The sequence below is a fragment of the Sander lucioperca genome, chromosome 13 (assembly GCF_008315115.2).
Source record: "Sander lucioperca isolate FBNREF2018 chromosome 13, SLUC_FBN_1.2, whole genome shotgun sequence".
Lineage (NCBI taxonomy): Eukaryota > Metazoa > Chordata > Actinopteri > Perciformes > Percidae > Sander > Sander lucioperca.
In genome coordinates this window covers 29638917-29666583 of record NC_050185.1, presented here as the reverse complement: position 1 = coordinate 29666583, position 27667 = coordinate 29638917, and the positions used below count along the sequence as shown (strand labels likewise).

General features: G+C 40.5%; 1 protein-coding gene across 2 annotated transcripts; it reads left to right on the top strand.

Moving 5' to 3' along the window:
- The first annotated feature begins 681 nt into the window (after positions 1-681).
- Positions 682-26592, top strand: LOC116055978 (hexokinase-2-like). Of its 2 annotated transcripts, none has more exons than XM_031308070.2 (11): positions 682-790; positions 4467-4591; positions 12554-12716; positions 13904-14052; positions 14555-14674; positions 14866-14961; positions 15964-16063; positions 20219-20402; positions 22179-22334; positions 23015-23248; positions 26372-26592. In XM_031308070.2, the coding sequence occupies exons 2-11, from the start codon at positions 4532-4534 to the stop codon at positions 26559-26561; spliced, it is 1452 nt and encodes a 483-aa protein (XP_031163930.2). In that variant the 5' UTR covers positions 682-790; positions 4467-4531; the 3' UTR covers positions 26562-26592. The 2 variants fall into 2 exon arrangements, with proteins under 2 accessions (XP_031163930.2, XP_031163929.2); XM_031308069.2 differs by lacking the exon at positions 682-790 and adding an exon at positions 963-1069.
- The last annotated feature ends 1075 nt before the right edge of the window (positions 26593-27667 follow it).

The window sequence follows — 27667 nt, the reverse complement described above, 5'->3', positions numbered from 1 at the left end:
AGTTTGCACCACTTTTAAAATGACAAACGTGTTTGTAGCTATAGTTTATGGTTCCAATTAGCAGAAGTACTCCGACCTTTTACTCACGTAAAAGTAGAAATACTCTATTACATGTAGCCTATAAAAGTTCTGCACTTAAACATCAAAATATACTTAAAGTACCAGAAGTAAAAATATTCATTTTGAAGAATGGCCCATTTTAGAATAAATATTTCCATCAGAAATGTGTGGGAAAGTATAAAGTAGCCTACACTATTTGAGTAAATGTAGTTCCACCACTGCCATTTACTCTCTCTCTCTCTCTTACTAGGTTTTAAAAGGAAATTCGCTAACTCGCAGCTCTAAATGAATTTCGAAGCAGCGACAATGACTCCTCATTTAAGATGGATGTAATTTTGGGGTGAACTGATCCTAGAACAGAAGCCGACAGACTGCGCTCATCGTGCGCCTTTACGCGCAGAAAGACTACTGCCGCTGCAAACTAAACGAGTTCTCCTTCGGCTTCCTCTGGACTTCATCATGACCACGACACGGTGTCTTCTCGGCGAAGCTCGGCCGTGGTTGGTAGAGTCGGTTTTTTCCGTGGAATCGGTCCGTTTCGGATCCGTACCGCCGCGTGTAAAACATGACAGCCGCCCCCGACATCCTCCGCGCCTGTCAGCTCCGAAAACAATCATGTTGCCACATAACTGCTGCAGATGAAGGGTGTGTAAACACAAACTGACGTCTCACTCTTTTCTCATTCATAAAGGCAGTTGACTCCCGTGAGTCTGAGCAGCGCAGAACAACGGTGAGTTACTTGACTTCATCTACTTTGTGCATTACATGTTGGATAAGATATAAGATAAGAATAGTTTGTTGATCAGTCGGTTCCCAACTTAAAACCACAAAACTTGTGAATGCCTGCTTGAAAATTAAGTATTAAAGAAAACTTAAAGTTTTTATCCTGTTCCTTTTTCTTTAAATTTGGAACAGCAGCTCTATACATATCTACTCCATTTCACCCTGAGACCCTCTGCTTTCGTTTGAAAGGACCACCAGAGGTCCACTGAACCCCAGATTTGAAACCTTAAGATGTATTTTCTCCTATGGTTGTGACTTTAGCAGTAATATTGGCTTATTTTTTATCACCTCATGAACCAACTGGTCTGATGTGTTTCCTGGCAAAACCGGAAATGTTATTTTAAAGTGGGTCACATTTTTGCTCCTGTAGGTGCACAGTGAAAAGTTACACCTTTTTTAGGTTACAGGTTAGATTTAGGATGCACTTTACATTTGATAATCCTGTCAATTCAACTTATTTTAAAGATGACATTTCAACTGATTTAAATGTGAAAGAAAAAAAATGATGTTTTCTCTTTTCATGCCCTACTGTGTCGGCACACTGGTTGGATTTACATATGTGTAAAGTTTACTTTGGTTTGCATTTGTTAGATTTATTACAGTGTGTTTGGACAGGTCTGACGATGAAGAGCAGGTGACATTGAAAAAGGACTCGTTCCTCTTTTGTCTGTCACTTGACCTTTCTGTTTGATGACTTAAAGGCCAACTGTAAAGCCACGTGATCTTGACAATAAAAAGGATTCTCTGGGATTTCTTTACTTTCGTGCACAATAGTTACTGTTATTTCGCTACAGGGTAATAATTAGTTTGCATTGGTTTAAACTCTGAAATCTTCCATTGACAATTACCTGCATAATAATATATTAGTAATTAGTTAATAATATTAGGAATTGATTAAGAAATATGATTGCACATGATTACACCATCTCAGCTGACTCATGAAACAATCCACATTTCAAACTGAATTCCCATGCATCTAAAAACAAGACTAACATTTACAAATACAAAGAAATATATTCAGGTGGTCTCGACTCTCAAAGGTGTAACGTTTAGTGTCACTTTGACTCATTCTTGAAAAGACAGAGTGGCCTCTTACTGTTGAAATGCCAAAATCCAGATGGGTAAAGCTCAGAGTTAAGGCCGTTTTCCCAGTTAAATTTTTTGAGAGGTGCACGTCAGGCTACGGCTTAGGGTCCGGCGTAGACGCAGAGGGGTCTGCCGTGGTACGCCGTCAAATCGACGCAGAAGCATAAAACGGCCTTTAAAATGTCATCTGAGTCACCTTCAGTTATAACCATGCGCTCACATCATTTAAAGGGGACCTTTCCTGCTCAGTTTTAGGTTCATAATTGTATTTTTACTAGAACATGTTTACATACTTTAACGTTTAAAAAACACTTGATTGCTCTGTAGTTGTATTCACCCTCTGCATGCAACGCTCTGTTTTAGCGCCTGTCTCTTTAAGCCCCCCCACTCGAAAAAAAAATCCAATCTGCTCTGACTGGTCAGAGTTTCCGTATCTCCGCATCTGTGCTCTGGCCGTCTCTGTAGCCTACTGTCCATCATTGCTGCCAGGGCCTGACTATAACAGTGTATAGTAGCACTGTCTACCGTGAAAACTCACCAATAAAACCTGCTAAGCCTACAAAATCGGACATGTTCCAGCAGGAATGCGATCAGAAATTGGGGAGACCATGAATGCCTGAACCAAATTTGAATGGCAATCCATCTAGTAGCCTAGTTGTCGAAATATTCTATTTTGAACCAAACAAAATGTAGCCTGCGCACTAGAGGTAAAGTAAACTGATCACCAAAGTCAGTAGTATACACTGTCTTGAAATCATGAATGTTTGTACCAAATTACATGGCAATCTATTTAGGCTATGTATGCTGAGATGTTTCACTCGGTAGTTTAAAGTTTGACAAATCGGATAGCTTCAGGCTCCAAAGCCAATATTGATTAAAGGTGATACCACACACAGCTGGCGAGGCATAACAAATATTTGAGCATCATTTTAGACCATAATTACTGAGTGAAAGCATCTATAAAACATGCCAACAGACCTCTTTATTACTGTGAAACGTCATTATACAGTTTTATAGATTTATTGAAAGTAGCCTATTGTTACTTGTTGTAGTGTGTGTGTGTGTGTGTGTGTGTGTGTGTGTGTGTGTGTGTGTGTTAGATTGCCAGAAGGACATTATAAGGAAGAAAGTCAGTGGAACCTGTAAGTTTATCAGTATCAAACAACAGCATGTAATATTATCCATCTTTAAAACTTATTTTGAATTTTTTTAAGAATATTTATTCCGGTGGTTATTTTTGTATCTTTCTATGATATGTGTGTGCTCCCAAAATATAGACCTGTAAGACAGAAAAACAAAACCTGGCTGACTTTAGAGGCTCTGCAGGTGTGCAACAAAAAAATCTGGGAACCATGGGATGAAACAACTGTTTATATCAAGGTCTGTGGAATACCACAACACATTTGAGTGTTTTAGCAGCCAAAATTTAAATGTTTAGTTTGAAATTTAAGGTGAAATCAAAGGTAGAAATTGAGCCTAGCTAGCTTCAAGTTCAAATTAGCCATGCTAGCTTACACCTATCTATGCTAGTTAGCTACTATTAACCTTCTGAATGCCTCTTAATTAGTAGCCTATTTAGCTATTTCTTTCATTGAATCCCAGTTCCTGCTTTCTCTCAGGTCAGTTGGCTAGCATTTAGCAGCTAAGTTACACCTCCCATGAGGTTTGACTGTTAGCTAACTGTTGAATGCCAACAAAGTATATTTGTTAAAATGACAACTTTTGCCAGTAGTTAAACACAGAAGTGGATAACAGTTTATCTTAAAACATAAACAGAAAACAACACCATGTTCCAGATAGCTATTTATTATGTGCTCAACATTAGCAGCTAACCACACAAGCTACAAGCTAAGCAGTACTGTATACTCTATTCAACTTTGCCATATTTTTTCCAAGCTATGGCTGTTTGCGCAAAAAGAAGGACAGAAGGAGTGTTTGAGACATTTCCGTGGACAGTTTTAAGAATTTTACTTTTGGTACAGTTGCATTGTATAAGCAAGCGTACAGGGACTGTGTCTTTACAGATACATTGTGTTGAGTTTTTTAGCTTAGCTAGCAGTATGCAACACCGGTTGGTCTGTAGGTCAACCACTTTGATCCAGACTGAAATATCTCAACGATTGGTTGGATTGCCATGATATTTTGTACAGGCATCCATGGTCCCCAGATGAAGAATCTTATTGACTTTGGAGATCCTCTGAATTTTCCTCTAGTGCCACCGTCAGGTTCAAAATCTTTATTTGTCCTTCAGTTTATGACCAAATGCATGCAAAAACTAATTCCCATCAGCCTTGAATGTACTTTGTGTTTAGTACTAATTAGTAAATGTTAGCATGCTAACACGCTAACCTAACGTGTTGAACATGGAAAACATTATACCTGCTTAACATCAGCATGTTATCTTCATTAGGAGCATGTTAGTTTGGTGGCAGAAGCCTCAGTAGTGGAGATCTGAGACTATCTGCATGGCTTTATGGAATTAGACAATATTGTTTTTGTAGTTTGGGTGAACTGACCCTTTAAGCTCTTCTGTCCAGATAAGCAGAACAAAAAGCAGAAGGCGAACAGCAGGAACAGCACACAGATTTCCAAGAAGGCCAAAATGAACGGAGATACCCCAGCCCTGCACCTGGATGACATCCCTCCAGACACGCTCAGTAAGGTACGTGTCACCTGAGGAGCTGCTGTTGTTGTTGTTGTTGTTGTTGTTGTTGTTGTTGTTGTTGTTTGTTTAAATTCTGCCAACCACCAGTGTAGACGAGCCACAGTCCGTATTAAATCAGACCCCACAGCATGAAACTCACTGTGAAAAGGCCCCATTTTATCCCCAAATCACAAATTCTGCAACTATAATTGAACAGCAGTTTGAGAAGATGTCTGATATGATGTGTGAGTTTTTAAATTGGGCAACATGTGCCAAACACAAAAAAGACACAAAATACTTTTACAACTAAAACATACTCAACATATTCAGGCTTTTTTTTTTTTTTTTTTTTAAAGTGAAAACTTAAGAGACTTATGTTACAACCAAAGGCAGTGGTGAAAAGTAACTAAGTACATTTACTCAAGTTCTGTATTTAAGTATAATTAAGAGGTACTTGTACTTTACTTAAGTATTTCCATTGCATGCTACTTTATACTTTATTGTATTTATTATACAAAGTTTATTAATATTTTACTCTGCTACAATTCAGAGACAAATATTGTACTTTGTATTCCACTTTATCTGACAGATTCAGTTACTTTGGAGATCAAGGTTTTACATACAAAAAATATGTGTATGATGTATTATAGAATAATTGTTGTTATAGATTGAACTACCCAACAGTATAAAAAGTAGTTAATATAAGCTTCATTTTAACCAGCTTCAACATAAAATAGTGCATAAGTAATAATAATTCAACAACATAATGTCACACTGACAGGAGTTATTCTGCTGCCTAATGAGTACTTTTACTTTTGATACTTTTGTTGCTAATACTTTTGTACTTTTTGTAGATTTTGATCTTGTAGTGGAGTACTTTTATCCTGAGATATTGCTAGTTTTACTCAAGTGAAAGATTTGAATACTTCTATCACTGACCAAAGGTTACAAACAAAAACTATAGTTAGAATACAGACAAGACAGCTATTGACATGCAGTATATCGTCTTTATACACAACCACATATGGAGACATTAGTTTGATTGTGTAAAACCTTTATTTTAGCGTCATTCATCACTTTCTGTCCCTGTGATTGAAGTCTTGTTACAAAAAAAAAAATACATCTTAAGGTTTCAAATCTGGGGTTCAGTGGACCTCTGGTGGTCCTTTCAAACGAAAGCAGAGGGTCTCAGGGTGAAATGGAGTAGATATGTATAGAGCTGCTGTTCCAAATTTAAAGAAAAAGGAACAGGATAAAAACTTTAAGTTTTCTTTAATACTTAATTTTCAAGCAGGCATTCACAAGTTTTGTGGTTTTAAGTTGGGAACCGACTGATCAACAAACTGCTGGGGAGGATTCTCAGATTAGAAAATCGCAGAGTTTATATTAGTCTGACTCATCAATAAGGAGCGTCAGTCACAGGGTCATTCAGTGACAGATGAACACCAAAAACATGACCATATTTCAATAGCATAATCCAGTTCTGCATTATGATCACAAGTGCATCAGAAGTCACACCCAACACTCCTCTTTATTACTTGAAAGCCTCCTGCATATTTTAGTCTTAGTCAGCCGTGTTAGTGCATTTGCTCAAGTACCATGTACATCACTTGAGTACTTTTATTTTAAGATACTTAACACGCCACTACATTTTACAGGGAAATATTGGACTTCTTACTTCGCTACATTAATCTGACAGTTTATGTTATTTTTCAGATTCAGGCTACTAATACAAAATGTAACTATAACAACTAATAGATTATGATATACACTATATGTCAGAATAAGAACTATAAGTGAGTGAACTCTGTTGAACGCTCAGAAATAGCCCCCACCCATACACTGAACAAAATCAATCACCACTGTTCTGCTTATCTACCTCATGTATATTTCAATCTTACAATTACAATAGTGTTATTAATATATTACCATGGCATTGTACTGCCTTGCACTATATTTATATTTAAAGGTCCTATGACATGCTGCTTTTTGGATGCTTTTATATAGGCCTTAGTGGTCCCCTAATACTGTATCTGAAGTCTCTTTTATATAGACCTTAGTGGTCCCCTGATACTGTATCTGAAGTCTCTTTATATAGACCTTAGTGGTCCCCTAATACTGTATCTGAAGTCTCTTTATATAGACCTAGTGCCCCTATACGTATGAGTCCTTTTATAGCCTAGTGGTCCCCTAATACTGTATCTGAAGTCTCTTTTATAGACCTTAGTGGTCCCCTAATACGTATCTGAGTCTCTTTTATAGCCTAGTGGCCCCTATACTGTACTGAGTCTCTATAAACCTAGGGCCCCTATACTGTATCTGAAGTCTCTTTTATATAGACCTTAGTGGTCCCCTAATTCTGTATCTGAAGTCTCTTTCCTGAAATTCAGCCTTGGTGCAGAATTACAGCCACTAGAGCCAGTCCCACAATGAGCTTTCCTTAGGATGTGCCATTTCTGTGTCTGTAGCTTTAAATGCTATTGAGGAGGAGAGAGGGGGGGGGCAAGGTGGAGAGTGGGGGTGTGGCCTTGACCAACTGCCATGCTTCGCTTGTTTGCAAGCCATGATGTCTCTCTCTCTCTCTCATGGGTGGGCCAAATTCTCTGGGCGGGCAAAGCAGAGAAAGGGGAGGTAACCTTTCCCCTTATGACGTCATAAAGGGAAGATTCCAGATCGGCCCATCTGAGCTTTCATTTTCTCAAAGTCAGAGCAGGATACCCAGGGCTCGGTTTACATCTATCACCATTTCTAGTCACTGGGGGACCATAGGCAGTCTGGGGGAACTCATATTAATGTTAAAAAACTTCATAAAGTGAAGTTTTCATGCCATGGGACCTTTAAATCTTAAATCTCAGACTATACTGATATTGCACTATTCCTTCCCTCTCTTCAATTATTATTGTATTTTTTTTGTAAAATTGTATTATACTGTTATCCTGCATACTTAACAGTATTTTTTTTTTTACATTTCTTACTATCCTTTCTGTTTTTATCCTTTATATGTTAAGTGAGTGTTGTACTTTGAGAGCAAAGATTAACCGGAGTCAAATTCCTTGTTTGTTTGCTTGTTTGTTTATGCAAACCTGGCCAATAAAGCTGATTCTGATTCTGATTCTGATAAAGGTTGGTTGACAGCACTTTGTGTGCTGCTCATGTAATGACGTTGTTGTTAGTAAACTACTCGTTCTGAGGGCAAATGAACTGTGTCAGCATCATTCTGGTGCGCCAGCACGGGAATGTCGCCGCAGACACCACAACTCCGGAACACTGGGAAATACAGAGACCTTTCCCGGGGGCGGTGATCAGCTCAATCAGCAATGTGTGAACTTGCTTGTCAAAGGCTTGAATGTAACGGACATTCAAATATATGTAAAACGTCCTGACGCTAGCTTTAAGTCAAATATTTGTGTGCTTCTTTCACCGCTGGTTTATTGTTACAGCGATATCGCGAGAATCCATCTGCCTTGCAAGGTAAATATACAGCAGTGTTTCCCAACCAGGGGTAGTTGTACCCCAGGGGGTACTTCTGTAGTTGCCATGGGAAACATAAGATTGTAGAGTAGCTCATAATATATCCACATATTAACATTGAGTCAACTGTAACACCTGAACACTACGTTGTTGTAATTTTATTGTAATTTAGAAAGAGTGCGAAAACTAGAAGTTTAAACAGGTATCTAAAAGTAATGACTAAAGGATTAACTAAAAGTAATGTAAATAATTGAAACATTTGGCTTCACTCCAAGCAGTATGATTGCTGACCAAACCAACCTTAATATTCACAGTTCAGTTGTATGATTAAAAATAACACTATCCACTTTTATATAATGACCAGTGTTATACATTTGGAACATGATTTGGGAATAGATGAAAGGGTACGCGAGTTCATCTGACAGGGCTGTGGGGGGATCCTCTCAAGTCATGATGGAGGAATGAAGTCAGTCACGCCTTCGCTGGTGTAAAAGCAAGCATGTAAGTACATGAAACAGGGAGGAGAGATAAGTACGTGAGAAAAGGAGGTGAAGAAAGAGTTTAATGCTGCAGAGAGAAAGTGTTTAAAAAAAAAAAAGCCTGAGAAAACTCGCCCCTGGCTGTAACTCATGAGAGAGAATAAGAGAGGAAAGGTGCATGTTTGTATCCATACGTTTTGTTAGTGTCGGCAGAGACAGGCTCCAGACCTGATCCTGATCCTGGAACCAGGTTTAACTCAGAGACTATTGGTATTAACAGTTAAAAATTAACAACAATAAAACTTTACCGATATACTTAATAATAAAGTAAGGTGCTATGTAGGTGCGATCACACCTGTACGCCATGCTGCAGAACAATATGTTTTTATGTAGAAATATGAATGCAGTTTGGTATGTTACTGTGTGTAAAAACAGTGTTGTTCCGACTTTGAAGGAAGCGGAAAAAACAGGAAGATAAATGTGAATGGTTGCTGGCATCTCCAGAGTATCGTAACATGCCGTACCAGCCAGGCCTCTTCCTGCAGAACATGTTTCTGAAACACTTCATTTAACAGAAATGTAGGAGCGTAAACACCAAACACAAACACAAACATGTCTTTTTATTTCTTTTTTATATATTTATATTGTGCATAGCCTACATCAGTGTTTTCCCTGGCTTTGTGCAAGACTTAGGTGTGCTTATTGGCGAGAGAGGGAGGGGGTGGGGGGGTTAGGGTTAGGTAATGGGAAAGTTTTCTCGATGATTCCCCCTGCTTCGTCCGACGACTGGGTAGTTAGGTAGTGTAGGAATAAATCTGAGAAATGACTGACCAATGACCGGTCTGGCCAAAAAGGCCAAAATAACCTTTTCTATTTATCAAACATATACACTGGTTACAAGATGTTTTACGATGTTCATATTACTGAATACCTGTGTATTTTCTTTATCTTCTGCAGACTTTTGGGAGCGCGAGAGTCCAAGGACATTTCGCAACTTGTTTTATACTTCTCACTGCTTGCAAATAACTTGACCATTGTTCCCTCTCCCCCTGATCTAACAGTTCTTTTTATTAGTTCAAATTATCTTCTCAATGTTCTGGTACTCCCTTTTCTTTTTAGAATTATATCTGCCAGATGGCTTTTCTCACAAACAGTCAGGAAGAGCAGACACAATGGCCAAGCTATGATTCTAAAAGCCCCTACATATATTATTGACAAAATATAACCTACAGTAGGGAATCAAATGGCGCTTTTCCATTACATGGTACCTGCTCGACTCGCCTCGACTCTACTCGCCTTTTTTGGTTTTCCATTACGAAAAAAAAGTCCCTGGTACCTGCTAACAGGTACTTTTTTTAGTATCTCCTCAGTCGAGGTTCCAAGCGAGCTGAGACGAGCCGAAAAGGTGACGTGAAAGCGACAGACAGGGGTGTCCTGAACAAACCCGCTATTTTTAAACAGTTTAGCCAGCTGTTTTTTTTGCTGCCTCCAGCTTCATTTGAAACAAAATGTGTCTTCTGGCAACAACAACACACCTTCGACGTTCTGTGTGTGTGTCGTGTTACGTCACGGCAGTTTACTGCGGCGCCGCTTGTTTTACAGTTCTGCGGAGGCACCGGCAGAGCTTTCGCCGTAGACTAACTACACACACACATGACCGGCTCGACGCACACACCAGCGCACAAGTATAAACATCAGGCCACTTTTACGTAGGCTACACAGGCTACGGCGAAAGCTCTGCGTGGAGCCTCCACAGAACTGTAAAACAAACTCAAGTGGCCTGATGTTTATACTTGTGCGCTGGTGTGTGCGTCGAGCCGGCATACGACCAGCCACGCTGAGGCGGTACTAAAATCTGCAATGGAAAACGGACGCACAGTGTGTCGAGGCGAGTAGAGTCGAGGCGAGTCAAGCAGGTACCATGTAATGGAAAAACGCCAAAAGGCGCGGGCCGGTGTAGGGTTAGGGTTAGGGGGAGGTGGTGTAGTCCTGTGTGTCTTTTTTTGGTAATTTCTGTTTTCTTTCAGGTTGTTTTGGGTCTTTGTGGTCATTTGGCGTCTCTTTGTAGTCGCTTCGTGTCCCTTTGTGGTAGTTTTGCTTCTCTTTTTCACATTATTCTGGACATTCAGGCCAGGGAGTGGAGTTACAAAAAAAAAAAAAAAAAAAAAAAATACCCAGGAAATGCGTGTTCCTTGGGAGTGTTTTTCCTAAACTTAACTAGTCATTTTGGTGCCAAAACTCAACTTTCGTCACCGCATAATGCTCACTTTTTCTTGCCTAAACGTAACCGTAATCTCCGCCGGTGCTCTGTACCCACTTCATAGTCACCTATTCTGGGGTAACTGAACCACCAACTACTGCTGACCTGACAGAGCACCATGCGGAGCACCATGCAGAACACCGTAGTTGGCGGCACAAAGCTCCGTAGCGGCTTAAACAGCTAGCAACTGCCGCTCTGTAGCATGGAGCTTTGTAGCCAATGTCACATGACCAGTCGGAGGTCTCCTAGTTTTTGTGTAATATCATACGTTTTAGTGCGCATAACATTTCGTACAATATCATACGAACCCGTTCATGAGAATGCGTTGAAGGACAGCATCGTTCAGACCTGAAGTGCAGCATAACTTAATAATATTGATAATGTTAATAATGATACCTTAATCCAACCCTAGCCCTGACTCCAACAATGGAAGAGAAAAGGGTATACACAGGAAAGAAGCAGACTTCAACTAACCCCCAGCACCTTTTTATTCCACTTTAAACGTGTTTTACAGGTTTGTCAGTGCAGCAGCGGCTGTCTGCAGGTGTTGGTTTGATGCTGGAGGTTTTTTGAGGAAACGCTGCCATCTTGTGGATGAATGATGTCAAATCTGTTTTGTCTCATTCACTACTTTTTGTATTATTTTTAATTCAGGGTTTTTCCTGGCTCAGAATGGGTCTTTGGGGGAGGGGACTACGCACGGCAGTAAGCAGGATCGGTCCGAGTACAGCCAATGAGTAACAAGTCTCTGTTACCTTATTCGACAGAAATCTTTTAATTTTCCTGTTATTTCTGACAAATTGATAAACAACACATATATTATGATTGAGTAAATAAAACCCCAATTAACAAAACTGCTTAAAAAAATAATATTTAAATAAATCCCAAGGAGAGTCTGGAGGTAAAACTGAGATCAGCGTTCATATTCAAGTTTATGTTCTGCTTGTTCAACGCTTGTTTGGTCAATTGCTCTTAAACACATTCAGAGAGGATTTAAATTGCTATTTTTATTCTCAGTTCTTATCATTTTAGTGCTGATGATTTTCCTTTGGGGCTGGCTAAAACCTCTTTAGGCTGCGTCAAAAATTCCTCTCTGCAGTAACACCAATGTAATTTACCCTTTTATTTGCCATTTCAGTCAGGATTTTAATCCTGGTTCAACTAGCTGTAGCACTTTACATCTTTGGTTTCAAAAGTGCTATTTATACAGAGTTTATTAGTTCTTACTTTGTCTTTCTCTCCAGGATCGAGCCATGTTTACTTTATGTGGACAATCTGCAATGAAAAAATTACAATATTAATACTCATCTGTGTGTAAATAGTGTATGTAAATGTGTGGAATAGTATATATTGTATGTACAGTGTGTTATTTAGAGAAAAATATTACAAAATAAAACAACAGACTAATGAAGGAAAGTTTGGACACTTGACAAATAATAAGGCAGCTCCGAACTGAAACTCTCTTGATATGTACACCAAAAACAAATGGTGGACAAAAGACAAATAGCGGAAAAACAGTTACACAAGTTAATTATAACATAAAGTGGTTACTGATGTACATTCAATCTGTGTGTAATTAACACATTAATGCAGGGGCATAGATTTCGGGGGTGATGCAGGGGATATGTCATATGTCTGATTTTATGAGGGAGGACCCCCAGACCCCTCTGTTATAATGTGACCCCCCCCAAATTTGTAACTAAACCTATGCCCCTTGCATTTATGTCCCAAAAGTCAATTTTGTCCATGATATTTTTTGTCTGTCTGCAGGTGCAGCAGTACCTGGAGCCATTCCAGCTGTCTGAGGCGAACCTGCGGGATGTTTCTGCCCGGCTGAGCAAGGATCTGGATCTAGGTTTGGGGAAAAACACTCACCACAGGGCAGCCGTCAAGATGCTGCCTACCTTCGTCAGGGCCACACCAGACGGGACGGGTAGGTTCATATTATCTTCATGTAAGTTAATCAGGTGCACATTGCACATATTCTTCATGCTGCGAACATTTGTACAATCTTTAGTAAATATGTTGCACATTCCATCTTCTTTGTTTTAAAACACTGTGCAGCTCTTTTTATTTAAAAACAGATATATTTTACATATTTTTAATGTAAATTCTAAAATGTATGTTCCGTGATTCTTGATTTTTGCCATACTTGTTTATTTTACTTCCCTCTTAGTACGTTTATTGTGACCGCTATGCACCAAAATACCAAGGCACATTCCTTGTTTGTTAAAAGCGATTTCTGATTCTGCTGTAAATATATATATTTATAATACAACAACTTCAAATTTTTAGAGTTTGTTTACAGACCACTTCAGACTTTAATAACATGAGTTCTTCTGAGTTTATGTCTTTTGACTTGAAATAATGAGTTTAAGTAATGAATTGCCAGGATTTATTGAAGAAACATGATTAGCGTATCAGCAGACGGACATGCATATTTGGGGTTAACACATACATACATGATGCAAACATCTTTAATATAAATCAAGCTAAGACATTTATTCATTTATTCCAGAGGGTCCAACTGCAGAACTCACATCTGGGGCCACGAAAGTCTAAAATCAAACTGGCTCCTAATTTTAGGGTTAATTTAACTCCTTTTCTTCCACAATAAGAGGCTGACAGGATCATATGTGTAAAAAAACAAAATCAGCTGGAAGTGGAATCAAAAATCCAAGAAAGCCACAAAAAGAGCATACTGTAATGTTCAGGTGTTACTGGGCAAATACAACTTTATCTTCAGTCTTTAATAAAGACATTTGTAATTTTTCATTTTAACATTAGCAAGGTTTGAATAAAATAGAGTAACTTCTTCTGCCCTGGTTTTCACCTCTCCCTTAAAGGAACACTCATATTTTTATTTACAGTAATATTCTCCTAAAAAGACATCAGTCAAAGATAAGACAATAAAGCACAAAAGCTCTTTGTAGGAAAGACACTCAAATAACAATATCAATTGTAAATTAGTATTTTATAAATAATGATTTTTTTTAACCACCAAAATAACCAGTACCAGTATCATAGCATGCCGGAAATAGCGCTGTGGAGGAGGGCAATGCAAGACTAATGTGCACCTACACTCCTTGATCAGCCAATCCGCTTCCTTCCTCCCGGCAGAGAAAGGCGACTTCCTGGCGTTGGATCTCGGTGGAACAAACTTCCGAGTGCTTCACGTCCGTGTGGTGGAGGAGGAGCAGAAAGTGCTGAAGATGGACAGTCAGATCTGTGCCATCCCGAAGGAAATGATGCTTGGAACTGGAGAACAGGCGAGTCATGCAGCTTTAAAAAACTGAACAAAGATCATTTGTGATGGAAGAAACTCAATTTTCTAACGTCGCTGTACAATCGGTGTATTTTTGTAGTGTTTTGTTTTGATTACTTGATAGAGTAATGTGGATTTAAAGATGCTGTAGGTAGGATTGTGAAGATCCAGGACTTAGCCAAAGAATTTGAACATCGACAACTTCTCAGTCCCTCCCCCCTTTCCACTAAAGGCCCAAATGGTCTGCTAAGCCCCTCCGGCCACAAGGGAGAATGAATGGGTGTGTATGAGCAGTGATTGACACGCAGTTAGCCCCCCCCCCCCCCCGGCCCTGATTGGTGCATCTGAACAGGGAGCGGTGGATTTTTGCAAATCTCACTCCAGGCTGTAGGTGGTGCCAGATTTTTTTTAATGACCTGCTTCATGTAGTTCTACTGGAACATAGGGTCAGTTTCAGCAAATATGACAGAAAGTTAGTTTTATAATGTGTCTGTCTGTCTGTCCAGTTGTTCGACCACATCGCCGCCTGTCTCGGTGACTTCCTCATCTCTCAGAATCTGAAGGGACAAACTCTTCCTCTGGGCTTCACCTTCTCCTTCCCCTGCGAACAAAAAGAAATAGACAAGGTCTCTCTGTCACACACACACACACACTACACATTTGAATTTTGTTTAAGGTCAACCAGACCTTACAGAAAAAAAGTACGATTTAGGATAAAAATAGGAAAATGTTTTTGCATGATGAAAGATCAAATGAAAAATCTGCTTATTCTTTAAAAAATGTTTTGTCTTGTGTATTAAATGTTCTCTCTACACAGAGCATCCTGATCCGCTGGACCAAAGGCTTCAACTGCTCCGGAGTGGAGGGCAAAGACGTGGTGAAGTTACTGAAAGAGGCCATTCGCAGGAGAGGGGTCAGTCTGAAATACTGAGGCCCATATGGTGATTTTTAAAAAAAGAGACTTGAAGCAATATGATGGACACAACAGTGCTGTGATGTTAAGAGCTGCAATGATAAGTCGGTAAATCAGAAAAATGAATTGGCAGCTATTTTGATAATAGATTAATCGTCATTTTTCAGGCTAAACATCGTCTGGTTCCAGCTTCTCAAATGTTTTATACCATTGTAAACCAGTGGTGGAATGCAATAAAGTACATTTACTCAAGTACTGTACTTCCACTACACTCCAGAGGGGGTTAGCTACTGAGGTGGTTTAACCCAGAGTAGTCTCGCTTTGCCAGACCATCCACACGCTGCGGAGCAGAGGAGGGTCTGGCGAGTCCACACAGCATTCTGGGATGGGAGAAAAACGTGCTCTGGTTTATTGGCATTTTTTTTTAAACCAATCAGAATCGTCATGGGCGATGCTGAACTCCACACGGAGCTGCTGTAAAATAGTTGTGCGAGAGAAAACTCAGATTGGACAGATAGTCTAGCTAGCTGTCTGGATTTACCCTGCAGAGATCTGAGGAGCAGTTAACCATAGTCCTCATAAATCCACCGGAGTTTAGAATACAACACAAAGAAAGAGGAAACATCGGTGAAAAGACATGCACCCAGCGGAATTTCCTGCGGCACCGGCGCAACCCCAGAAGTGGAACGTGGTGGATATAGACTACATGCAGCCAAACCTGTGTTTGATTCCCAGAATACTATTATAAGTTATTCATTTGTGCTGTTAAAGTGGTCATTTATCTTTTTGGATGTTTTTTCCGTGATATTTCTGGATGTACTTGAAGCTGACTGATGTTGTTTGTTGTCTTGTTTCTGATTAAAAGCATTGTGACACTGTGAGAGACAGATGGAGCACAATGTGTGTGTAGGCAGGTTATTTGGTATACAGATTATAAAAAGAAAGCACATAAACACACCTCTCTCTCTCTCTCTCTCTCTCTCTCTCTGTGTCTCTCTGCAGGATTATGATATAGGCTCAGTTGCCATGGTGAACGACACAGTGGGCACGATGATGAGCTGCGGCTACAAAGACCAGAGCTGTGAGATCGGCATGATCATCGGTAAGCATTTATTTGAATAAGTACAACTTCAGGATGTCTTTAGATACTCCGTTACAAGTACAAGTCCTGCATTTAAAATCTTACTTAAAGTACAAAAGTATTTGCATCAAAATGTAAAAGTAAAAGTATAAAGTAGCATAAACTTGAACTACTCAAGTATTTCAGAAATGTACTGAAGATCATTAGAGATGGTCCGATACCATTTTTTGCTTCCCGATACAGATTCTGATACCTGAACGTATCGGCCGATACCGAGTACTGATCCGATACCAGTGTGTCATATATTTTATTATGTTTTAACAACTGTATACTACTATCCCTGTATGGATGGGATATGATTTCTATCTGGCTCAGGTTAAACTCTTTGTGAAACATGAACAACCACAAACAATGAATGCCACAGAACTTTCTTTTATTATCCAGTTTGACAGTCAGTTATAACAGAAGAAGAATGTAAATAAACTACTTTAACGTAGATTTTCTTTAGGGCTTTATTACGTGGTATCGGATCGGTGCATAAACTCCAGTACTTCCCGATACTGATACCAGCGTTTTAGGCAGTATCGGAGCCGATACCGATACCAGTATCGGAACATCTCTAAAGAACAGTACTTGAGTAAATGCGCTTAGTTACATTCCCCCATATAGCATATGTATACATATGAAAATTCTACCCAGACCCTTTTATAAATGTATTTTCTTCCTTTATGAAAAGATACAGTAGATATAATGCAGCTAATGGCTAACTAACTAATGAGTTTAAACTCTCTTCTTCCATGAAAAGTGAAGAGAAAAGTTAAATTAAAACTAAACTTAAACCCATTAATAGGCAAGAATCATTGGCGTAAAAATTGTGTGACCAGCGCCTTTTTAAAAATGATTTAAGTTAATAGGAATAATATCTGCATTATCAATTATTCTCAACAGTATGTCGCGTGGCACGCTTCCTATGTTTAGATAAAGAGGGTAGATCTAATATCGTTGTTTATCAAATACTTGAGTTTTTTAAGTGGTCTTTAACAAACTCGATATCCATCGACTTACTTACAGCTCACTTTGTGCCGGCTTTGAACTGCCTACTTAATCTGTACCTTTGTTGTCTATTGTATTCTGTATGTTGTCATTTACGCTTTTTATGCTTTTCTTGGCCAGGTCGCCGTTGCAAATGAGAACCTGTTCTCGACAGCCTACCTGGTTAAATAAAGGTTAAATAAAATAAAATAAATGGCACGGATAAATGTCATGGATGTGGATGGAACTGAAGCTGTATCTTTGTATTGTCATGACATGACCACAACGCTGGGAAAACTTGATATTCGCTTTACGTTTAGGGGCTTCCAAAGTTTTGGCTGCCCAAACACTCAGTTTGCCAGTAGTTGTGGGCGGATCGATCCAAATATTGATACCAATGTTGGTATTGATATTGATCAGTACCAGTGTAATGAGATCAATACTTTAGTTTTGGTTTCTCTCCAGTATGCACCGCTGCAGTTTCATCAGAGAGGCGACCTGACTGTCTGTGTCTGTGTCAGTGCCGCTCCTGTCACAGCGCAGAGCAGGCACACTTTGCTCCTCCTCCCCTCTTGTGATTTGATGTTGTACCGTCATGTGACTCAGCGGTGCTAGGCAAACAAGCAAGCAAGCAGCCAGGCCCGGTGGCGGCCAGCAGCACACAACACACACACACACACACACACACACACACACACACACACACACACACACACACACACACACACACACACACACACACAAGCAGGACAGAGACGGAGCAGAAGAATGGCAGAAAGGAAGAGGAGCCCTGTGTGGCTATATTTTCAGGCCGAAAATTCAATAACGGCAAGCTGTATAGGCAAGGCTGTGAGATACAGTGTTGACACAACAAATTTATACAAGCATATGGAAATTCTGTCCTGGGTTTTAACCTATTAATAATCCAAAGAAAAAATCACAAAACCACTTAAAGGTCATGAAAATTCATTCAGATGTAGCAATTTGATGATGCAAGGTATTGTTATCGGTATCGGCGATACTGGCCCTGTATTTACTTGGTATCGGATCAATACCAAATTTTGCAGTATCGCACACCACTATATGCCAGGCTACATGTGAAGTAGATGGGCCTACCTGTCCCTTGGCTCCACTGCCAATTCACAACGTCTTCTGACCAGCCCAGTCTGGCACAATCAGCCCGATTATCCGGGGCCAGTTCATTTGTAGACATTTAAGACGCGGACATTAACATTAACACAACTCGATGGGGAAAAATAAATCACCTCGACTGTCCTCTCAGTCTCCCCGCCACGCCCATCTCAGCCTGACAACCAATAGGAAGATAGGAACGAATGTCTAACACGATGATTAGGATATAACTGTAATACACTGTAGCAGTAACTGGTAATGTTGGAAACCAACCACATTACCCAGGAGGCTGTTCTTCACTCTTACAGCCAATCATGGATAACAGCATCCTCTCAGGTGTTACCGAGCTTTACAGAACATATTATTTCTTACCTAACAGGCATAATGTGTTTTACCTGGTGCACAGGAGAGGCTCTTTGACAGCGTGATCACATTAGATATAATGAGGGTCGTGTTGTGGCGGTGAAACATCCCCTTTCTCTGCTCTGATTAGTTTTCTCCCTGGAATATGAAGCAAGCTCCCTCGGGGAAATGTTTACAGCACCCCTCTATGTGTGTGTTTGTGTTGGAGAGACTGAAATAAAGGGTGGTGGAGAACAAGCAGGAAGGTTTTAATGTTGTGTATTTATTTCTAACTCCAAATCCCTTAAATGACTGCAGCAGATCCTGATGCATGAACCGTTTCCTAATTAAATAACCTGCATCATAGTACTGATAAGTTATGAATCTGTGCTCTTGCAAGACTTCAAAACTGCAGAATTACATTCTAATTAAAAACAATTACCGGTAGAAGACTGCATGTCATTTATGGTATAATTTGTAGAAATCTTGTCTGTGTGACTGACCAACTGATGTCCCCTGGCTGCAAGCTAAGTCTCCCCCTTGGAGACAATAAAGATAGATTTTGTTGGCGTCATTGGGCAAACCTTCCATAGAAAGAACTACACTTCTGCACCTCCTCTTGATTCTGTTTTCAGGCTTTAGTAAATCTAGCACGTGGCGGGAGGCTTGGGCCAATTACAGGTAATTTCAGAGAGAGAGCGTTCCTAAAAGCAGATGCCCGTGCACGCAACCTCAGATAGTGAAAGCCTGATTCAATGGTGGAAAACCCTGCAGATAAAATTGCTGTTCTAGCATTGGCAACAACTACCTACACTGCAAAGAAACCCGAAAAAGGAAGACAGACTTTCACTCAAAGAGAGTCTAAGGCCCTGTTTACACGAGAACGCTTGCAGGTGAAAACGTAAGCATATTTTATCAGATGTGCCTTTCGTTTATTTATTTATATTTATATTTCGTTACATAAATCAAAATATAGAGTGATTACTCGCCCATGGCCGCTCCGCCGTTGGGTATCCACAGCCTGCCTATACTTGGTCCGGATGGCTTTCAGCTTTGATGATATCTGACTTTTACAAATAGTGTCTTTCTCGTGTGGATATGATGTCCTTCCAGGTACAGGATACTGCTGAAGAAATTGGGTCCATATGTCTGTATGTTTTGATTTCGCCCCAAAAACGCTTGTCTTAACGCGGAATAGAAAGTGATAACGCAATGCCACTTTTGCGTTTTCTCTTCAGATAGTTTCCATCTAAACATAGCCTAAAAGAGAGTCTGACAATAAACAAACTAAAACGTGTCAGTATCGGAGAAAGTAGAGATATTTCACTGGATAAGTGAGAGCTTGTACCTGATAAAAAGTCAGAGGAGTCAGTACAATTCATCCTGAGAGGAACATGAAAACTGTACAGAATTACAACCCACCGCTAGCGTGGCTGTAACGAGCAGATCGATTTTTACTAAACGTCACCCAGATTTGACAACACATCCAAAACCAGAAAATGGTTTTGAGTTTTGCTTCTCAGCCCTTTTTTTGTGATTTTCAAACAGATACATTCCTAAAAAAATAATGAGACCATAAAGAATAACATGTTGCAGAATTCCAGTGTTATTATTATTATTTCACACTTCAAACCGCTACAATCTCCCCTTCATGCTTCTCTTCTCCTTTAGGTACGGGAACCAATGCCTGCTACATGGAGGAGATGAGGAACGTAAGGCGTGTGGAGGGCGAGGACGGGCGGATGTGCATCAACACGGAGTGGGGCGGCTTCGGAGACGACGGCTCCCTGAAAGACATCCAGACGGAGTTTGACGTGGTGGTGGACAAGACGTCTATCAACCCCGGCGTCCACATGTGCGTAGGACAAATCATTAGGAAAATGTCTTCAGTGCAAAATCACTAACAACTTTAATAATACATACAGTAGATGACATATTGTCTGGTTCCAGCTTCTCACATGTGAGGAGTGGCTGCTTTTCTCCAAATTTTTGACTTTTGGAAAACATCTTGTAGACTAGATAATCCATTAACAACAACAAAAATTATGTTTTTCAGAACTGACTTGTTGGTGTCAGGTGTACACAATAGGGCTGTATTCAAAGTCCACCTTTGTCGAGTCCAAGACAAGTCCAAGACCAGGACTAGTCGAGTCCAAGTCAAGACCAAGTCCAAATGAGAGACAGTCAAGAAGGAGAAAGAAAGTATTAAATTAGGCCATATTATTTACTTTAAGCATAAAAATCACTAATTCACTCAAGTCACATAAAGCTGAAGTGCAACTTCACATTTTAGATGTTGAGTCTTTTTTATTCTGGTGTAACAACAACATTCTGTACTGCCGATGAAAAATGTAACAAATTTCACATTCTTGAAGTTATTACGTGTCCTGAAGAATCCATAGTACAAAGTGCTTGTTGACACTGTGTCTGTGGCCAAAATGAAAATGATTGAAGCCTGATGATTTAAGGTATATGACGCAGCCAGGCTAATCTAGATGGATTTTTTAAATTAAACTAATACCTGTTTTCTGAACGAGTGCGCTTCATTAATGGTTTTGTTTTGAAGGAAGAAGTTACTTTAGAAAAAAGCATATAGTGCTAGACTCGGTCGAGAACAACTAGAATGTTTGGCGAGTCCAATGGTCGAGTCCGAGACAAGTCCGAGTCCAAATACCAACGAGTCCAAGACAATAGAAAAGCGTCTTGAGTACTACAGCCCTGGAACACAAACACCAGAATACCCATAGTGGTTATTCTTGACACACTGACTTTAAAAATGGTGTCACTAATGTGACTAATGCTTATCAATTCCAGTTTTTACCAAGGGGGTAAGCCAGCCTCCACAAAGCGTACCTCCCATGGAGCCATTTTGATGCTAATAAGCCATCAGGTGCCGTTAGCATTCCATTGACTGCCATTCATTTTGGCGTCACTTTGACAGAGAATAACTTTACATCTGAAGAGTTTAAAGACTCTATTTGTCCATTGTTTATTTCTAAAGAAACACGACAATGTATAAAAGGCTCCATTACCTTGTACCTCACGTTATGGCTCCGTAGCAGACGTTTATGTAAAAATATTAACGATTGTGACATATCCACGCAACATACTGTCGCACAATAAATAAATTACCATACAGTACAGGAGAAGCTCGCAGGCAGTTTCGACTTACATTAGCTGTTTAAGTTTAATTACTAATGTTAACTAGCATTTTAGTTTATTAGTTAATTAGCCTGTGCCTATGTTATCTCCTTACATATACCTACGCTCTCCATCTCAGCAAGTTTTGGAATGATTGAGACTTCTCTTGGCACAGCTACCAGAAGACTTACAACTTTCAGACAGGTTGCTCACGTCACAGCTGCATCATCAAGCTCAGTTTGAGGTTGCGCAATAACGCTCAGCCATCACCGGAAAAGTGCTTCTTCACTGGTCTCAGTGGAAAACAACAGGGTCACATCCATTTCTTTTACTGTCTATGGTTTTTACAGATTTCTCGGAAAGATACCCAAGGTTCTTCTTTTTTTTTTAACAGACTAGGCCTTTGCACACCCGGGGCATGATGAATAAACAACACAGAAACACAGTTCTTACTTTTATTTTTATTAAATGTATTTATTTTCTCCTGTAGCTTTGAGAAGATGATCAGCGGCATGTATTTGGGAGAAATCGTACGGCTGCTGCTGGTGAGGCTGGCGGAGAACAAGCTGCTGTTTAAGGGCCAGACATCGGAGGCGCTGCGGACCCCGGGTACATTTGAGACAAAGTTCATCTCTGAGATTGAGGAGTGAGTGTCCGATGACTCTTTTGAAATCAATCGTTCACCTTGTCTTTTGTTTAGATTTGTGTGGTCTTGAGTTGTAAACTTTCTGATCTGGCACTGAGAAATGATCGTTAAAGGGAAACTCATTTGTTTTCAACTTTTGTCAACTCTAATAAATCGGGGTGTGTGTGTGTGTGTGTGTGTGTGTGTGTGTGTGTGTGTGTGTGTGTGTGTGTGTGTGTGTCTTAAATATCTCCTAAACCGTTCACCCGATCTACTTCACACTTGTTTTCTTGAGTACTCCATGAACATGGAGTTTGGAATTTGCTGCAATTTGGACAGCATTGGATAGTGTATATTATACACAGTAAGTCAGTAGTAGGCTATACAGTGGGGTTGCATATTAAGTGCTTTGGGGTCCTTCTGTAAGTAATTTTGGGGTACAATGGCACTGGAGAAAGCTTGAAGCAGCATTACCACAGGCCAAGCAATCGGCCCTTTCCAAACAGGCACATTTTGAACGGGCACTGTATTAGTTTATATTGATTCTAATAACATTTTTAGGCACAGATTCTTGAGATCCCTTTATCTCCCCTTGAAGTCAGAACCAGGCCTTTATTTCAGATGATTATATCTACAACAGACAGCAAACCTGAACACCAACATCTGTATGTCTTTACTTCCTGTCTGTGTCTCTGGTTCAGGCAGGTCAGCGGTCTGGAAAACACCCAGAAAATTCTGACCAAGTTGGGATTGAAATGGAATTCGGTCGACTGCGGCGTCGTACGTCTGGTCTGCGACACCATCTCCTCGCGCTCTGCAGATCTCTGTGCCGCTGCCCTGGCAACCATCACCAACCGTATCCGTACCAACCGCAAGCTGGCCCGCCTGAAAACCACCGTGGGGGTGGACGGGACAGTCTACAGAAAACACCCCAAGTAAGCACTGAGGAAAATACAGACGCAGTGAGAATGACATTTTGTCAAGATTTTTCTTTAAAGTCTGTGTGATAAAGTACATCTTTAAAAAGTTAAGAGTTGAAAGTTAAATCACAAATGATGTGTTTGGTTGCACTTTATGGGTAACACTTCCAATTCCGGCCAATTTTTACCTTAATCTTGATCGCTGGAGGACATAGCCAGACCACCGGGCGCTCACTGGATTGTTGTCGGGATGATTATCACAGCCTGGCTGTACACACTCACCGGAGGGCAGCTAGCAGCTAGCAACTACTACTGCAGTACTATTTTTTTTAGGGGAGAATAAACTTTAAGATGTGACATGACCTGTCCTCTGGAGGACATAGCCACACCACCGCCGCTCCGTGGATTGTTATCGGGATGATTATCACAGAAGCCTGTCTGAATACACTCACCGGACGGCAGCTAGCAGCTAACGGCTATCAGCTAGCAGGGCAAGCTAGCTACCAGCAGGATCGAGACAGGGACCAGGGTAGGTGAATTTAAACAATGTCTGAGTTGAAAATGCATCTTGTTGACACGTAAGGGCCCTGTTCATGTGGCACAGACATATTAATTGCATTTTATGTCTGTTAAGAGGCACAAAGGCACTCTAAAACTTGCCCCGACAACTGCCGTTTTAGCTCAGTGGAAGATCATACACGTAGCTGCAGCTTCTCCATGTTGCCTGCACTGATTTGGGTCGGGGGGTTTTCAATCGAAAGTACACGCATGTTTATGGCGATCAAGATTAACGTACAAATAGGCCGGAATTCTCCTATTTATCATTCATTATAATTATGATAATAATAATAATAAACTTTAATGATATAGCACTTTTCAAAAGAAAGTTATAAAGTGCTTTAAGCCTCCTTCACACGATTAGCGATTTGCTCTCTGCGCACCGCTAGGTAGGGCGCAGAGCAAAGCGCAGAGCAGGTATTTGTCATCAAGGGTGGCAAGGAAGCTATTTCCCATTGCTAGGTAACAACATGCTGTTATCTCATGTTGCACTTTCGAAAGGTCAGCAGCAACTATGTCAAAGTTGAAATAATTTGAACTTTGAGCGCAGCGCAAAGCAGCAAATCCGAGCAGGGGGTAGCGCAGCGTATAATAATAATAATAATAATAATAATAATAATAATACATTTTATATATATATAGCGCTTTACATGGTACTCAAAGACACTTTACAGTAAAACCAGGGGGCGGATTGTGGCGGTGGAGCAGGTCGGTGAGGTAGGAAGGTTATGGAGGGCTTTGTGGGTGAGGAGGAGGACTTTAAACAGGATGCGTTGAGAAACAGGGAGCCAGTGGAGGTTCTGAAGGACAGGAGTAATGTGATCACGGGAACGGGTGTGGGTAAGGAGACAGGCAGCAGAGTTTTGGATGTATTGGAGTTTATTTAAGGCTATAGTTGGGCGCCACCGCTCTCCCCCAGAGGAAATCAATGGAACGGCCGGCGCAAAGCGGTTTTGCCGCCTATCATGTGTAGGCGGCAAAACCAGCTGGCTGCCAAACACCAACATGTTTTAACATAAGATACAATAAACCAATAATTGTAATCCAAATCTTGAAGTAGAGAAAATGATCTGATATTTACTGAAAAATGACGTCTGGTTATGTTGACAAACTCTCCTGTCTCTGAATATGGAGAAGTAAAGTAAAGCAGGAACACATTCCATCATTTTCTTTGAATTTTTGTGGCTTTCTACAAAGTCAAACTATCACTGAGCCGGTGATCGGAGAAAAAACAGCCACTATGTAAATGGACCAAGAGGAGGAAGTCCTGTTTGTTTTTTCCTCTTTTTTTTTTTTTTAATTCTTTCTGAAGTTGGTGAAGATGATACACCATATTTATCTCTACACATCAACACACTTCCTGTCTTTCTGAGAAGAACTGCATGACCGCATACCATGAATCATTGCTTAAACTTCTCTTTCCTTCAGTTTTATTTCCTTTCGTGAGTTTAAGGACACATTTCTGCAGAAGATATTGCATTCAAAGCATTTTTTCATGATAATGACGTGTGCGATATATGCTACTTTTCTTTCTCTTTCTGCGCTGAATATTTTCTCTCTTCTAAGGGTGTGAATCAGTAGTACGGTAGTCTAATGTATTGTAGTGGGTATACTGTACTGTATATATATTGGCCAGAATCTGCCTTTGTCCCCCGTATCATAGTGGGGGGTCTGGCTGTCCTCCCAAGGGAAGTTTTGAGCATCAGCGACTTCATTTCCTGTATTGGGATACACTTTTATGCACCAATTTACGGTGGAAATACCTTTATTTAGCCTATTTATGTGAAGAACAAAAACACAGATGACAATTGAAAATATATCAAAAATATAATGGAAAGTATGTTGTTGCGTGTCATTGCCCACAAACCTTACATAACCCAAATGAGTGTAAAAGCTATGTAACATACAGTATACAAAGATTATTTGACATACGTAAACAGAGCTTATTAACACACAGAACATAAAACATATAAAGAATGTGAGAAAAAGAATTTAGTCAAAAGAATTTGACTAAACGCTACAGGGGACAGTTTACAATGGGTGTGGGGGAGGTGTGTGTGTGTGTGTGTGTGTGTGTGTGTGTGTGTGTGTGTGTGTGTGTGTGTGTTTGTCTTACTATATTCGTGGGGTCCAAAAACCGGGGAATACAGTATACTTGTGGGGTCTGCACAGCCTCGTGGGGTCCAAAATGCTGGACCCCACAAGGTTAAAGGGCTGTTTGAGGTTTAATACTTGGTTTTAGGATTAGGGTTAGAATTAGGTTATGGTTAGGGTGAGGGTAAGGGTTAAGGTTAGGCATTTAGTTGTGATGGTTAAGGTTAGGGTAAGGGGCTAGGGAATGCATTATGTCAATGACGGGTCCCCACAAAGATAGTGAAACAAACGTATGTGTGTGTGTGTGTGTGTGTGTGCATGAATAGGCGTGTCCGTGTGTGTAAGTGTGCGTATGATGAGTGTTTTGTGATTATAGTATGAAATGTTGTGAGTCAAGGTACCGTGTTATAGATATGAGATAGATTTTCTCGTCCTTCCTGTTCACTCTCTCACCTACCCTCCCTCTTCTCCTCCCTCCTCCTGTAGGTTCAGCGAGAAGCTCCGGGCGACGGTGCGCCGCCTCGCCCCCGAGTGCGACATCACCTTCCTCGTCTCGGAGGACGGCAGCGGGAAGGGCGCTGCCATGGTGACAGCCGTGGCACTGCGGCTGGCTCACCAGTCCCGGCTATTAGAGGACAGTGACGGTGAGGTCAGGGAGGAAGAGAAAGATAAATAAAGAGTGGAGAGAGGATGCAGATGGTACCCAACATGTTTTCTGTTTTTAAAGCCTGCAGTATTCTCATTCATCACATTTAGTTAATATTATATTATTTAAAGCTATAGTGCGTAGTTTCTGTCGCCCCCATGAGGAAGTCTAAGTAATGACAACAACACTGTCATCGCGTCTACATGGTACAAGCCTTCCATGGCTGCACACCGCCACACCCCCTCCTCCACACAACTGCTAGTATCCAAGGAGGACACGGAGGATTAAAAAAAACATGACAGACTCTTCAGAAGAGGTCATTATCTTCACTCGAGTTTCTGCGTGCGAAAGTCGCCGGATGCCCCAATCTTCTGAACATAGTCATACTGAGAAATACAGAGAGAGTTGTTGTTGTTGAGAGTTGTGTGGAGCTGATAGCCTTAATTAGCTTTGTAGCAACTCATTTGGCAATGGCTTGAATGTAACGGACGTTTATTAGTATAAAAAAGTTACGCACTAAAGCTTTAATTTATTTAAGTTAGTTTTGCTCCTCCAAAACAGTGAGTCAAACTTCAGCTACTGTTTTCATTTTACTGTTACAAACCCATTTTAATGGCATTTAAACATAGAGGGCCCTATCTTGCACCCAGCACAGCGCAAAGCCCGACGCAAGTCCCGTCCAACGCCCACGTCGTTTAAATAGCAAATGCACCTGCATTCATCTTTGCGCCCATGGGCGTGCTGGTCTTACGGGGAGGTGTGTTCAGGTGCATTCTGGGCGTATTGCTATCTTGAGGCAGCGGAAAGTGATCACATCATTGACAAAAACCTGGTCTAAAGTCAATAGTGCAGCATTTCATTGTTGTTTTAACAGCACCTTATTAAAATGCGCCTAGGCTTATGCACAGCGCGCACACACTATGCTTGTTGCACACACAGGGACGCACAGCAGCACACAAACATGCAAAAGATTACAAATAAAAATATTACGGTGCAAATCCGCCATCATAATAGCAATGCGCCAAGGTACAAACATGCCTGGCTTTTAAAGGGAATATGAGAGGGAGATGATCTCTGATTGGTTTATTGCATGTTACGCCCAAAACACACCTATGAATTAATAAAGACACTAAGTA

Coding starts and splice junctions, on each gene's coding strand:
- LOC116055978 (XM_031308070.2), top strand. CDS start 4,532: ATGAACGGAGATACCCCAGCCCTGCACCTGGATGACATCCCTCCAGAC. Junction 14,675..14,865: donor AACAAAAAGAAATAGACAAG/GTCTCTCTGTCA, acceptor CTCTCTACACAG/AGCATCCTGATCCGCTGGAC. Junction 22,335..23,014: donor TTCATCTCTGAGATTGAGGA/GTGAGTGTCCGA, acceptor TCTCTGGTTCAG/GCAGGTCAGCGGTCTGGAAA.